A 16,332-nucleotide genomic window follows, 5' to 3' on the forward strand; every position below is an offset into this window, starting at 1 on the left:
CATACAGCAGAGCCTGGCAAGCTACCTATGGCCATTCGATATGCCAAAAACAGTAACAATGTGAAATATAAGGAATTTTATTTTGTTCTGTTTCAGACCATATCTTTCGTGCTCCTGGGGCTACTTCTTCCTCAGTTCTTGAGGATATTTGCAGTGTTCAGTGCTGGGGATCAAATCAGGAGTTCCTGCACGCAACATACACACTTAAGGGGACTAGAAAGATGTCCTCTTAATGGATTAGGCCCCTGAGTTTGATGCCTTGGTCCCCTGAGGGCCACCTGAAATGACCCCAGAGAACTGCAGTGTTGTAGCCAAAGAACAAAAACAAAACAAAACAAAACACAGGGCTTGAGCAATACATAATACAGTAAGCAGAGTGCTTGCTTGCATGTGGTCAACCCAGGTTCGGTGTCTAGCACCACGTAAGATCCCCCAAGCACCACCAGGCGGAATTCTTCATCGCAGAGCCAGGAGTAAGCCCTGAGCACAGCTGATGTGGCCCCCACCTCAGTTACTCCCTGGGCTCTGTGAGAGCTTTTTAGTTTATTTGGAAAGGAATTTCTTTCTCCTAACACTTCAGCTTTGGGCATCTATGTATTTATTGGTTTTTGTGGTGCTGGAATCACAAATCAAGATTTCTGCTTCATGGGGTGGGGAGGGGGAGTGGGTGGGGTGGTTGGAGGGATACTGGAATCATTGGTGGTGGAGAATGGGCACTGGTAGAGGGATGGGTATTCGAGCATTGTATGACTGAAACACAAGCACGAAAGTTTGTAAGTATGCAACTGTACTCCACGGTGATTCACTGATAAAAAATTAAAAAAAAGATTTCTGTTTCATGCATGCAGACTGTGCTCTATTAGTACGGAGCTCTGTCATTGGCCCCCACTTTGGGTTTTCATTAGGAAAATCTGTGCTCTGCTGTCAGAGCACACTTATAGCAGCTTTCCTTGTCTGGTCACAGCCTGATTGGTTGGAGTCAATTAGTTTCAGTTCCTGACTTGTCTATTCACTTAAAGTTTCTAACATCTTAAGGTATTTTAGTTTCCTCATTTGTAGTGAATAATACCAATCTCCATTTTTTGAGAAGTATGATAACATATAGAAAGTGCTTTTTTGTTGTTGGTTAAATAATCAGTCCTATTTAAAAGCATTTGTTTTCTTTACTTTTCAGAGTTGTCACTTATAAATTTTCAGATGAATTCAAATTTTGCCAGGAAATTCTGAACTTATTAAAATGAACGTAAGACATGTTGCTTTCCTGGGCTCATAATTACCCCTTGTAGCAGGTTGAAATCCTAAAATTCTTTATGATTCTACGTATGCCTTGAAGTAATCAGGTTGACCACAAATTGTATTGAATATTTCTGGACAAAGAACTGTCTAGGAAGGAATTTGTGTATGGTCATGTCTCCCTCTTCCCCCTCCCTTCTTTTCTCTCTCTCTCTTTTTCTTTTCTCTTTCTTTCTTTCTTTCTTTCTTTCTTTCTTTCTTTCTTTCTTTCTTTCTTTCTTTCTTTCTTTCTTTCTTTCTTTCTTTCTTTCTTCCTTCCTTCCTTTCCCTTCCTTCCTTCCTTCCTTCCTTCCTTCCTTCCTTCCTTCCTTCCTTCCTTCCTTCCTTCCTTCCTTCCTTCCTTCCGTCCTTCCTTCCTTCCATTGGTACTGTCTCTCTGGTCCCAGCCTTCAGTTATTTCTATTACAGACATGATAATCTTTATTTTATTTGAGGTATCATGACTTACAATACTAATAATGACAATGTTTCCTCCATTTGTCCTTCCAGAATCACACCCTCCACCAGAGTGTCTCTTCCTTCCAACATTATTTGTAAATGATTCAAATTAAAATAAATGCTTATTTTAAAATGATTATTTTCTGTCGAAACAGTCTGTTCCACTACTTAGTCTCTAAAGAATATCTCTAAGGTATTTGTGTATATTTAGAAATCCGGTTGAAAGCACCAAAGCCAAAGAGCACAGAGCCCTTTTGGTTTAATCACTCTAGTTCTATGCAAATGATATCAGTGCAATTAAAGCTTTATGATACATGTTTTAGTCAGGGATTCCAGAGAAAGAATGAGTAGGATTGATGATGAAGAACCACTCATGTGGTTATTGAGGCTAATAAAATCCAAGACCTGCAGTCAGCAAACTGGGCTCCAGAGCCTCTAAGCATAGGGGCTGGAGTTTCAAAGTAAATCTGAACTCTGAAAACCAGGAGAACTGAGAGTGTCATTTTAGTCCCAATATTGGTGGACTCCAGACTCAGAAAGAACTGAAGGACCATGGATGTGGGGCCAGTGATGTGACTCAAGGATAAGGCACATACCTTACGTGCATAAGATATGGGACTGATCTCAGCACTGTAGCACTGTAGCACTGTCTTCCCATTGTTCATCAATTTGCTCGAGTGGGCTCCAGTAACATTTCCATTGTGAGACTTGTCGTTACTGTTTTTGGCATACCGAATATGCCACAGATAGCTTGCCAGGCTCTGCTGTGCTGGTGGGATACTCTCAGTAGCTTACCGGGCTTTTCGAGAGGGACGGAGAATCAAACCCGGGTTGGCCACATGCAAGGCAAACGCCCTAACCTCTGTTCTATCGCTCCAGTCCTCATATATATTCTCATGTATATTATATATAGACACACATATATGTGTATCCATATATATATATATATATATTAGTCTTAAAAGTTAGTGAAACTTTTTCTGAAACTTTTAGTTTTAAAATTTAAATTGGGTAGACTATCTATCCATTCCTCCTTCCTACTTTCCATCCTTCTGTCCATACCTAGTACTGCTCAGGGATTATTCCTTATTGTGGTCACTCCTAAAGATTCTTCAGGGGTACTCTTATTTTTATTCATAATCTTATTCGAAAATGAAAGAGGTTATAGTATATTAGAGGTATGGCCTCAGAAGAACTACACCAATATATGCACATGCAATTTTCTTTTAGAAACTCTGTTCTCTTCCCTTCCCCTGTCATGAACCCTAAATCAAGACTGTATTGAGGGACCAGAATGATAGTACATAGTAGGGTTCTTGCCTTGCACTCAGATGATGGGTTGTATCTCCAGCACCCCTTATGGTCCTCTGAACCCACCAGGAGTGATCCCTGAGTGCAGAGCCAGGAGTAAGTCCTGAACGCTGCTGGGTACAGCCTGAAAACAAAAACAAAAAGAAAGAAGACATCTTGAGGGACTAGAATAGAAAGGTAGAAGAAGGGTTAAGGCTCTAGCCTTGTATATGGCCAACTGTGCTTCTATCCCTGGCATCAAATATGGTGTTCTGAGAACTACCAAGAGTGACTTTTTTCCCACATTTTATGTTTTTTTTTTTATTAGTGAGTCACCGTGGGGTACAGTTACAAGCTTGTGAACTCTCATGTTTGCATTGCAGTCATACAGTGATCGTTTACCCATCCCTCCACTAGTGCCCATTCTCCTCCACCAATGTTCCCAGCGTCCTTCACACCACCCCCACTCCATCCCCCACCACCCCACCCTACCTCAGCATCAGGGCTTTCCCTTTCATTCTTTCTCCTTTTGGTTGTTGTGGTTTGCAATAGAGGTATTGAGTGGCCATCATGTACAGTCTATAGTCTACTTTCGGGACACATCTTTCAACCCAAATGGGTCCTCCCAACATCCTTTACTTGGTAGTAATTATTAAATTGTTATCTAGAAGGTTATATCAGGTTATTCATATTATTAAACAGTTATTGACTAATGTTGTAGCATATGTGCTATGGGGTACTGTGAAATCTTCCCAAAATGTATTTTAGAATAAAGTACTGACATAAAGTACAAAACTGAGGTATTGGAAGGAACAGTACACACTTCTAGGCCCCTAAAATTTTCCATTTGTGTTTATATATTAGTTTGTGGATATTCAGAATGGCATTTCCCACTGTCCATTTGTAGTACAATAAGGCAAATTAATACAAATCAAAATAATATGGCAGCAGCATCACATAATTTGTGTACACTGATGTAGTAGCAGATTTAATTTAGTGCAGCTTTTGAGAATCTTTTGTGTCTCAATTTATACAGCTGCTATTCAGGCCTATGCTGGCCAATCTCTCAGCATTGAGCATCTTGCCTGACTGAATCTTTTCTTTTTTAAAATACTCTTTAAAAAGAGCACTTTTAAGTTCACAGAAAATTGAGAAAAAGGTATAGAGATCTCCCATCTTCTCTCTGCACCCACATACACTGCCTCCCATCATCCACATCCACCATCAGTGGTACATCTGCATTAAAACATACTAAATCACCCCAAGTCTATAGATTACATTAGGGTTTGCTTTGACTGTAGCTGCTTCTATGGATATGAACTCATGTATCTATAAATGAATCATGTATTTATATCATGTATCTATAATGTGATACATGTACTGATCTCTATATAACATGTATCATGTACAGATCTATAGATCTATAACATGTATAAGTATCTATAACATAATACACATATTATGTTATATACAACATGATTTGTTTGTATATATAACATGATTTTTTGTTAGAGTACCACGCAGGGTATTTTCATTGTCCTAAAATCCTCTGTGCTTTACTTATTTGTCCATTTTCTTTGTCTGCCTGCCATCCTTGTCTACTATAGATATTTCCGTTATCTCCGCAGTTTTGCCTTTTTCAGGATATCAAGTAATTAGAATATATGATATTATAGTGGTTGCTTTTTCAGATTAGTTCTTTCACTTTGCAGTGTACATTTAAGTTTTTCCCATGTATTTTTATGGCTTGAGAACTCATTTTTAAAAATTTTTTTTTGTTTTTGGGTCATGGGTGCAGAGGATCAAACTCAGGTCAGTTGTATGCAAGGAAAGTGCCCTACCTGCAGTGTTATTTCTCTAGCCTGAACTATATATATATACTTTTTTTTTGCGGGGGGAGGGGGAACAGAGGCTGGGGAGGCACACCCAGCAATGCTTAGAGGTTACTCCTGGCATTTATTCAGCAATACTCAGGAATTACTCCTGACAGTCCTTGGGGACAATATGGGATGCTGGGGATTGAACCCGGTTGGTTGCTTGCAAGGCAAACACCCTACCCTCTGTACTATCACTCCAGCCCCTGAACCAATTTATTTTTCATACTAAATAATCTGTTTTCTGGTTGTACCACAGTTTATTTATCCATTCATCCCCTGAAGAGCATATTGGTTGCTTCCAGGTTTTGGCAGTGGTATATGATTAGCTATAAACACCCATGTACAGGTTTTGTATGAATGTAACTTTTTACCTTTTTGGGGGCAGATACCTTGGAACACAAAGACTGGATCATATGCTAACAGTGTTTCATTTTGAAAAAATAGCTAAACTTTCCTCCTAAGGTGAAATACTGCTATGCATTTCTACAAGAAATGAGAGTTTTGTTGCTCCACATCTTTCCAGCATTTGGTGATGTGAGTGCTCTGGTGGTGTCAGTCTTCCTTCCTTCTTTTTTTCACTTCCTGGTATTCCCATTATTATGTGTATTTATACATTTTATAGTTGTCCATAGCCTTTTGATATTGTTTTATTAATTTTTAAAAAATTCCTTACTTTTCACTTTTGGAGGTCAATTTTCTCACTGAAGCAAGGAGCAAGCTGGAGGAGGGGTGGGCTGCCCATGTTGCCCTACACTCAGTCCTAATCTTTTTTGACTCTTCTTGTGGTGACCTCTGCACTTGAGGTTTATCTGTGAGGAATGCTTTGACATTCTTTGCCTCCAGCTCTTTGCTGGAGGGTTAAGCACCTCCTATCTGTTAGAAGCTAGGTATTCAGCTCAAACCACATGGCTTGTATATAGCACATTAAGTCACATTTCTGGCAATGAAACAATTAAGGTACTAGTTTCCAACCAAAGGTTCACCTTTGCAAGCAGGCTGCTAAGCACTGCAGTGTCAGGTCTGCTATTTAACTGTTTTCTGCCCACTGTTTGTGCTTAATGTCCAAATGGAGAGGGAGGGAGGGAGGGAGGGAGAAACAGGGAGAGAGAGAGAGAGAGAGAGAGAGAGAGAGAGAGAGAGAGAGAGAGAGAGAGACAGAGAGACAGAGAGACAGAGAGAGACAGAGAGACAGAGAGAGACAGAGAGAGAGGAGACAGAAAATGGTGGGGGATGGTGGGGAATGATGGGAGAGAACGTGGGGACACTGGTGCTGGGAAATGTACACTGGTGGAGGGATGGGTATTGCAATACTGTATGACTGAAATACTGAAATCGAATCATGAACAGCTTTGTAATCATTTACTCACAGTGATTCAATATAAAAGTTAAAATAAAAAAGCAGTAGTATAGAGGCTGGAGAGATAGTACAGGGTTTAAGGCACTTGCTATGCATATGGCTGACTGTGATTTTGATCCTCGGCACCACCAGGAGTAATCTCTGAGTACACAGCCAAGAAGTAACCCATGAGCACTACTGAATGTGGCTCACATCTCCTACCCCCAGAGAAGCTGTGAGATTTATATATTCAATGGAATAATACTCATCTATCTCAAGATGAAATTGATTTTTCTGACAACATAGATGGAACCTTAGATGTTTATGTTAAGTGAACTAAGTCAGGAGGTAAAAGACAACTTACAGGGTAGTTTCATGTATATGTGGAATATAAATAACTAAGCAAATAAACTGTCAGAACACAACAAAAATAACTCTTAAAGTATAATAAAAATATGGGGCTGGAGCAATAGCACAGCGGGTAGGGCGTTTGCCTTGCATGTGGCCAACCCAGGTTCGATTCCCAGCATCCCATATGGTCCTCTGAGCACCGCCAGGGGTAATTCCTGAGTGCAGAGCCAGGAGCAACCCCTGTGCATCGCCGGGTGTGACCCAAAAAGCAAAAAAAAAAAAAAAAAGTATAATAAAAATATGATAGTTACCAGAGGGAAAAGAAGAGAGTGAGGGAGGAAGGGGTAAAGGAGTGGGTAAATTTTTATAGTGTGTTGGTGCTAGAACTTTGGAGGTGAATGTAGTGAGGTTCATATACGTAGAGGTATAAAACTGTACTCTTGAAATTTTACAGTATTGCAATAAATGGTAAAGCAGCAGTACATATTTGGACAATAAATCATATTTGAAATCATTCTTTTTGTTTGTTTTTGGGCCTCTCCAGGAAGTGATGAATTTATGGTGCTAAAGATCAGTGCTTGGAATCAAAGTAGGACTTCTACTACACAGAGCATACCCTCAGCCTTTCCAGCTGTCCCTCTGCCCTGAAAACCACTCCTTTAAACAATGAGATGAATTTCAAACAATATTGATAAAAGCATATTTGAATTTAAGCAAGGTCATCCTGGTAGTTGATAGAAGATATTTCAGAGATTGTGTTAGTGATAAATTGGAGGCCACGCCAGAGATAAGATAAGAACTATGAGGGTGGGGAAAAGGGAATGGGTAGAGAGCATTTAGGATTCAAATTGAAGAACATTGATGATTGAGAAACTGGTTCTTTCTTACTTAGCAGGGAAAAATAGGCAATAGCTGTTAGAAGGCAGCCCTGCCATATCATTGACTTTTATGGTAGACTTAAGGATTTGTTTTTGCTCTTTGGAAAAAGATGGAAGTGTTGTTGTGACTGTTAATTTTTTCAAAGTAGTTTTCCTATTGTTCAAACAAAGGAAATATAATATTCAATGAAATAAGAGACACTGGCAAAGCCCCTTTGAGGAATGTTTCTCTAAAAATAGTGCATTTGCTGCAGTTTATTGTTGCTTCTGAAAAATATAGAGAGAATTTCCTGTGCATTGAGCTTGTCCCAGATAAAAACAGAATTATGATTGGACCTTAGGTCAACCATGCCTTTCCCAGGAGAGACTAAAAAAAGGTTCAGGGCACCACCCTGCTTTAAAGCAGATGCTCTATTGTTTCTCAACTCTCTGTCCTCAGCGCAAAGATTATGGAAAAGGGAGGGATTGTGGAACCAGAAGTCTGGATTCAATGCATTACTGTCTGAGGTGGTGGTATTTTGGATGGAGATTAAAGCAACAGTTAAAAAACCCTTTGTGGCTAGTCTTCAAGTCTGTCTTACTATGCAAGAACCAAAATTAGGTTTGATTTAAAGAAAGACTTTTAGGGCTGGGGATGTAGTTCAGCGGCAGGGAACTTACAAGTGAGAGGTCTTGGGTTTAATAACTGGCACTGCAGGGAAAAACAAAAAAGTAGGGTACCGCACCTGCTGGGGAACAGTTCTGATGAAACGTGGTAGCTGGGTGAATGGAGTGGGGACAAAAGTAGAGATTTTTTTAGAGAAGGTTTAGGAGATTTAGGATAGGCCAATAATAGCTTCTGAAGTTTGTTTTTTTCTCCCATCTACTGAGGTAGTTATAAGTGCTGGAGAGATAGTTCAGGAGGTTATTTGCCTTGCATGAGACAGACCCAAGTTTGATTCCTGGTATCACATGTTCCCCTGAGTTCCACCAGGGGTCACTGATCAGCACAGAGCCAAGAAGAGTCTCTGAGCAGTGCCAGGTGTGTCTAAACACCCTAAAAAAGATAATTGCAAATATATTTATTGTTCAAAATGTGTTGTGTATGATTATTTTCTAATAACATTAGCAGACATTCAAATATATATGTTTGAACAGCTTACAGTTTTTTTTCCCCCACTCCCATTTTCTGTCTTACCTTCCAGAACAGCTTATGAGTGTTAACAAATGTGGCTGGTAAGAAACATAGGCAGAACACTTTGAAATATGTTCATTTAATAAGGGGTTGATATCAAGGATTTACAAGGCACTGGTTGAACTCCACAAGAAGAAAACATCCAACCCCATCAGAAAATGGGGCGATGAAATGAACAGAAACTTTCTCAAGGAAGAAATCCGAATGGCTAAAAGACACATGAAAAAATGCTCCTCATCACTAATCATCAGGGAGATGCAGATCAAAACAATGAGATACCATCTCACATCACAGAGACTGGCTCATATCCAAAAGAACAAAAGCGACTGGTGTTGGCATGGATGTAGGGAGAAAGGGACTCTCCTACACTGCTCGTGGGAATGCCGACTGGTTCAGCCCTTTTGGAAAACAGTATGGACGATTCTCAAAAAATTAGAAATTGGGCTCTCATTTGACCCAGCATACCACTTCTGGGAATATATCCTGGAGATGCAAAAAAGTGTAGTAAAAGTAACATCTGCACCTATATGTTCATTGCAACACAGTTTACAATAGCCAGAATCTGGAAAAAACCCGACTGCCCGAGAACAAATGACTGGTTAAAGAAACTTTGGTACATCTACACAATGGAATACTATGCAGCTGTTAGAAAAGATGAAGTCATGAAATTTGCATATAGTTGGATCAGTATGGAAAGTATTATGTTAAGTGAAATGAGTCAGAAAGAGAGGGACAGACATAGAAAGATTGCACTCACCTGTAGAATATAAAGTAACAGAATGGGAGACTAACACCCAAGAATAGTAGAGATAAGTACCAGGAGGTTTACTCCACGACCTGGAAGCCGACCTCACACGCTGGTGGAAAAGGCAGCTGAGATAGAGAAGGGACCACCAAGCAAAGGGTGGTAGGTGGGCCCACTAGGGATGGGAGATACGGCTGAAAATAGACTATAGACTGAGCATGATGCCTACTTAATACCTCTATAGCAAACCACAACACCCAAAAGGAGAGAGAGAACAAAAGGGAATGCCCTGCCACAGAGGTGGGGAGAGGTGGAGGGGAGGGCAGGGTAGGGGGTGGGAGGAAGGATGCTGGGACCATTGGTGGTGGAAAATGGGCACTGGTTGAGGGATGGGTACTCTATCATTGTATGACTGAAATGCAAGCATGAAAGTCTGTAAGTCTGTATCTTTATCTCATGGTGATTCACTAATAAAAAATTATAAAAAATGTTCGTTTAAGAAAAATGAACTTTTTTTCTTGGTATCTTTTTTGTCCATAGCCTATACTGTACAGGCACCTGAAAGTGTGTCCCCATCTGCTGCTACCGAGGCTTATTCGAAAGCTTTGGCTGTTTGCCACGGACCACTGGATCACTATGATTTTCTGATCAAACATCAGGAACTAAAGGATGATGAACATCAAAGAAATGTCATACAGTGTCTGCAAAAATTGCACGAGGACCTTAAAGGATACAGTATCGAAGCAGAAGGCCTTTTTTCAAAGGTGAGGATTATATAATGTTAAAATCTGAACAGTTTGTAACCATCTTATAAAAACATTAAATGCAGTGGTATGTAATCATGAAACAGTATGAAAATGTGCACTCTCAGTTTGAAATGTTTCTTGGTTGTACTATTTGTCTTTTTTTGAAACACGTTCTGTTGGGTCCCAGTTTGTGACTTCCTGATGTTCCATAGCTTTCTTTCATCTAAATGAAGACTTCTGGGTAGTCCAGTGCCTACTTTTCCCTCTAGCTCATCCTGGCCCAGTATCTGAAGTGGAGAAGAAGGAGTGAATTGTTTCTTCCCTGCTCCTTTCCTCTCTCTCTCTGCTTGCCTGCCTTCTCAAGGCTCAGAATGAGAGGGATATAAGATTAGAGCCAAATAGCAAAGTCTTAAGTGATTGGGAAGGGCCTGTTCTATAGTAGATGCTGATTTATTGGATTGTTGTTGAGGGTCATAGTGGTGCATCTTCAGGATGCTCTGGGCAAACAACCTACTGCTCCTCTCTTTGACCTCTAAGGACTCTGGAAGAACATCTCACCCATCTGCTTCCAGGTCATAACCCCTCATCCTTGCTGGTGGTCTTCTTGGGTGGTTGGATGGGACATGTTTTAGGATAGTTCTATCTGGATCATCTCCTTGCTGTCTACTGTAGGCCACGGGAAACATAGTATCCTCTTTCGGTACTTAAGGTAGGTACTTGGTCCATGTGCAAGGCAAATGCCCTCTCTGCTGTATTATCTTTCTAGTCCCCAGGGCTACTCTTGACAGTACTTAACCAACCAGGCCAGAAGGTTGACTGCCAGGTCCTAGAAGTGCTGGGGACCACCAGACCCATACCTGGTGGTGCTTAGGGGCCTCCAGGTGGTTCTCAGAGGCCATGTGGTACCAGGGAACCCAACTTGGGACCGTTCACATGCATGGCAAGTGTTCTAGCCCTCAGAGTTATCTTCCTGACCCTTGTCTTGGAATTTTTAAGTGGTGTGCTGTGGTATGCCTAATGCACAATGTGATTCTGGATATTGTGAGAACCAATACTTGGGTCCTTGCACATGCAAGGCATGAGTCCCTGTCCCTGGAGCTTGATTTCCAGCCTCCTTTTGTGGTGGAGGAGGGGAGCACACCCAGCAGTGCTCCTGGCTCTGCACTCAGGGATCACTCGTGGTAGGGCTTGGATGACCGTATGGATGCTGGATCTGCTGCACGAAAGGCAAGTGCCTGATCTGCTACACTATTTCTGTGTCCCTGATTTTGTTTTTTTAATGGGGATGTTTAAACATTATAGTAGACTTTTTCCCCTCAATTATTAGTACTGATAAATTTTCTGTAAGACCAGACTATATTCAAATATTAGTATAGTATTAGTATATGTAATATTAAAATAACATGTATCTTTTCCATAAAATACCAGAATAATTAATAAACTGAACAAACTTGGTGGCAGATTATTAAAGTCTTCTCACCTATCTATGTAATGGTGCTTTCTCTAATAAAATTTTAAAACAGTTCTGGGCAGATGACCATGCAATAGGAGCCATAAGAATGAGCATTTATAAGTACTTTACTTTTGTTACCAAATAAAACTTACAACCAGGTTAATCTGACACATGTAATGTATGCATAATTGTTATTGTGCTGTAAGATAATTAGGCATAAATGGTAAGTAGTTCATGTAAATCACTATAATTAGAATTACTTTTACACAGCCAAATCAAGCATTTCTAGAGTCAGGAGGAAGAGAATTAAATACTGTGGAGCTACTGTGAAAATCTGTTTCCATTAATTAGGGGTATATAGGCAAGGTTTTTACATCTCTTAGGAGACATTATAATCCAAAAGATCTGAGGATTGGGGATGGGAGATAGGAAGGACCACATACTTTTCCTTTTCCTTTTGCTTTTCACCTAATAATATTCTTCCTTTTTTCCCCCCTCCCTAATAAGATACTATTATTAGCAGCTTTCTCTACCACCCAACCATACTTTATTTGGATACCTTCTCCTCACCTTCCCAAGAACAGTTCATTTGTTAGGTATAAAAGAACTTTTCTGACTTAGTTTGCCTAAGACTTATTTTTTTTTCTTGGTTGTTGGACTATATTGGTGGTGCTCAGGGGGATTATCTGGGATGCCTGACTGCACTCAGGGATTTCCCCTGGTGGTGCGCAGGGGAATTATCTGGGTCAGCGGTATGTAAGGCAAAGGCACTACCTATTACACTATCGCTCTGACCCCAAAGACTTAAAAAAAATGATTAAAACAATTCTTATTGTAGTATAGGCATATGATTATAATAGTATTACCTTTATGATTTTTTCGTAAAAAATCACTGTATCTTCACTGCCACCAGAGTACTCAAGACCCTCCAATACTGTCCTTACGTCCCCTGTAGTTCACTTCTTCTCTCTTCCTCCACTGCTTAGTGACCTCAGTTTCTTAACCATAAACCAAGAGTTTGTCATCCTTCAGTATGTCATCGTTTAACCAATGTCTTTCAATGTTGGTTCCTTTGTTTTATTTCTCTGTATATTATAGATGAGTGAGGTCATGCAGTACTTGTCCTTCTCCGTTTGCCTTGTTTCAATTAACATGGTGCCTTCCAGTACCATTCAAGTTGCACTGAACTGCAAGAGTTCACCATTTTCTTGTCTATGTAGTATGTATGTATGTATGTATTATCTATCATCTATCCTTCTATTTATCAACTCTTGTATACATTCACCTGTTTTTGAGTATTTGGATTGTTTCCATATCCTGGCTGTGGTACTTAGTGCTCCAGTGAACATAGGTCTGCATGATGTTTTTAGGTAGATGATAAGAAGTAAAATTTCTGGGTCACATTTTTACTTTATTGAGAAGTCTCCATGCTATTTTTCTGTAGAAGCAGAACTAGAGAACATTCCCACTAGCAATGAATATGGTGCTTTTTAAAAAATACGTTTTTTAAAATCATACTACATCCCTACTACATTGTTTTCAATCATTTATATATGTACATACATATATATATATGTTCTTCTCACTGGTGTGAGATGATAAACTCATCATTTTTTCATTTCCCTGAGATGCATAAACGATGATGGTACTTTTTCATTTGTCTATTATCCAGCAGTGTTTCATCTTTGAGAAAGTTTCTGATCATCTTCTCTCCTAAGTTTTCGATGGGTTTATTGAATTTTTTGTGTTGTTGAGCTTTGTGAATATCTATATCTTGGATATGAGACCTTTATCTGAGGTATTGTATGCAACTACTTTCTCCCATTTGGTTGGTGTCTTTTTATTTTAGCCTGAGTTTGTTTCACCTTACAAAAACTTTTTGGTTTGATGTAGCCACAATTATTTAATTTTGTTTTTGTTATCTTTCCCACTAGAGCCAAAATCACTGAAGAAACCTACTATGAGGTTCATGTCTGGAAAGTTCTGTGTATGTTTTCTCAGTGTATTTTATGGATTTTGGTTTAATCTTGAGTTATTATTATATTAGGTAGTGTGGAAAAATGTCTGGGTGACACAGGTATTTGGGGACTATTCCTGACTCTGTGCTCAGGAGTGACTCCTGGTAGTTCTTGGAGGATCATAATGTGGTGTTGGGATTATCCATACTCCTGTGCTATTTTTCTGGTCATTAATCTTAAGTTGTTTAATACACTTTGAATTAACCTTCCTTTATGTATTAGTGTGAGATACAGATCCTGTTTTCCTGTTGTTGTTCTCCTCCTCACCTCACTCTTCCTCCTCCTTCCTTCCTCCATCCTTCCTCTTCCTCCTCTCTCCCCACAGCCATTTATTGGAGAGGCTTGTTTCACTTCGAGCAAGCAGCTCCTTTGTCACATAAGAACTTTGAGGGTTTATCTCTGGACTATCAAGTCTGTACATCATAGCTGATCGAAGATCCTGATGCTTTCCCTTTTTTGAATTTCAGTACCTGGTGGCTACGAGTAGGATAATTGGCATGTCAGACCATGGAATTTTCTCTCAGGGGATATGGTAGTTTAAACTCCTTCAAACTAGTTTAGACTACTTCTTTAGACAGGTCTTTTTGACAGTTTTCTGTTTTTTTTTTTTTTCCCCTCTCAGTTCCTTCCTTATATCTTCCTGCTAAGAGAGAAAGCACTCTCTCTCCTCCTTTCCTTTATTTAAGTTCATTGAGCAGAGCGATTCTGATAAGCTTCCTGATTCCTGGACCTTTATTCTTTAAAAAAAATTTTTTTTTGAGGGTCACACTTGCTAGTACTCAAGGCTTACTCCTGGCTCTGCACTCAGGGATCACTCCTCTCTAGGACTCTGGGGACCATCTGTAGATTCCAGGGATAGGACCGGCTTTGGTCTTCTGCAAGGCAAGTGCCATACCCACTGTATTATTCTGGCCCCAGAAATTTTATCTGTCAGAAATTAAACATTCGGCATAAAATGAAAAATATATAAATCTATGGTTTATTAAAGATAAAAAATATTTTTGTAAGACATTTTTTTGTGGGGCCAGAGTGATAGTGCAGCGGGTAGGGTATTTGCCTTGCATGTGGCTGACCCAGGTTCAATCCCCAGCATCCCATATGGTCCCCCAAGCACTGCCAGGAGTAATTCCTGAGTACAGAGCCAGGAGCAACCCCTGAGCATCACTGTGTGTGACCCAAAAAGAAAAATAAATAATAAATTATCACTATAGTAAAAAAAGAAAAAGACTTTTTTGTGTTAAATTTTTATGAAAACTGAAGTTAAAGCAATTTTTACCTAACCCAGTGATAGCATATATCTGAAGAAGTTAGATTGGAGATCAAACACATTGCTCTTTAAAATCTAACACATTCTAAAGACTTGTTTAAAGTCTTACATTTGTTTAAAGTGTGACATTGGGTCAGGGATATGGCTCAACTGCAGAGTATCTGCTTTGAGTGTTTGTGACCTGGGTTTGATTGATTCCTTGAAATACACACACACACACACACACACACACACACACACAGAATTTGTATACGAGGGAGACAGCTACAAGGACTGGAAGTGTAGGTTTTACATTCAGGTTTTCTAGCACCACCAGCTCTGCAGTGTATGGGCCAAAATGGGGTCTGGGATGGAGGCAATAAAAGGTCTGGGATTCTAGCCCAATGCTAGAGCACATGCCTTCTGTGTGTGAAGCTCTGGGTTATATCCTCAACACAGAAAAGAAAAAAAGTCGGAACAAAATCACTGTATCACTGTCATTCATTGTTCATCAATTTGTTTGAGTGGGCGCCAGTAACATCTTCATTTGTCCATGTCACGTGCTAATGTAGCCCGATGGTGTATTGGGAGCTCTTTCAGATCAGGGGAATGAGGACCGTCATTGTTACTGTTTTTGGCATATCAAGTAAGCCACAGATAGCTTGCCAGGCTCTGCTGTGCAGGTGGGATACTCTCGGTAGCTTGCCGGGCTCTCCGGGAGGGACGGAGGCTTTTGAGGTGGCCTCTAATCACCTTTATAGGTGTTCCTAGTCTACTGAATGTAAGCTTTTGGTCGACTGGCATATTGTAACAATCTGCACACTGACAAATACGTACCTGCCTGCATCTCTGAGCAGCACCTGGGACATCTGTGGCCTCAGGTTGACCTCCTTGAGGTGATGGACTATGCCCAGAGGTTGTTGAGCAGCTGGCAGAGCAGGACCCTATCACAGAGAGTCTGTGCCAGGTTGAACACCTGCACCAAGTCCCAGGTCACCCAGTGGTTGGCTGACAACACCGCACAATGAATGAGCCACTGCATGCATTGCTGCCATGGCTCTATGTCCAACGGCGTGGTTTCTCCATGCCCCAAAGATGCCATTATGTCCGAATCTTGCAAAACAGCTGGGGATGTCCATCACGAGTCATGCATAGAGTTTCAGCAGGGATCATGCATAAAATTCCATGCCTAGCGTGCTGAGCCATTCATTGTCTATGGCGAGATGGTGAGCCAGTTTGGGAGAGTGTGAGGGTTTGGGTGGTGTCAGCGCCATCTTGCCTCCAATCAAATATGGTGTGGTAATTATGTAAAATGAGTAGGGAGTGACTTATGATGTGTTACGCAGCTGCTTTAGCGGTTGTGCGGTCTAGAAATATGTTCACTCATATGTGAAGCTTGGCCTGAGCTTGGTGGCAGTTGGGTTCTGGAGGTTGGCTGCCAGGGCTGGGTCCCTTGGGGTGGGGATTTCTCTCCCCCCCACCCCAGG

At 40.5% G+C, this 16,332-nt stretch overlaps 1 protein-coding gene across 2 annotated transcripts in view; it reads left to right on the forward strand.

The window, feature by feature from the left end:
• The window catches only part of AFG1L (AFG1 like ATPase), a 191,477-nt gene that overhangs the window by 14,972 nt on the left and 160,173 nt on the right, over positions 1-16,332 (forward strand). For both annotated transcript variants that reach the window (XR_008629796.1, XM_004605766.2), the window contains exon 2: positions 9,923-10,146. Coding sequence is in view for 1 of the 2 variants with exons in the window: in XM_004605766.2 (XP_004605823.1) it covers positions 9,923-10,146 (224 nt within the window). In the remaining variant the exon portion in view is untranslated. The remainder of the gene's footprint in view (positions 1-9,922; positions 10,147-16,332) is intronic.

The sequence above is a fragment of the Sorex araneus genome, chromosome 4, assembly GCF_027595985.1.
Source record: "Sorex araneus isolate mSorAra2 chromosome 4, mSorAra2.pri, whole genome shotgun sequence".
Classification (NCBI taxonomy): domain Eukaryota; kingdom Metazoa; phylum Chordata; class Mammalia; order Eulipotyphla; family Soricidae; genus Sorex; species Sorex araneus.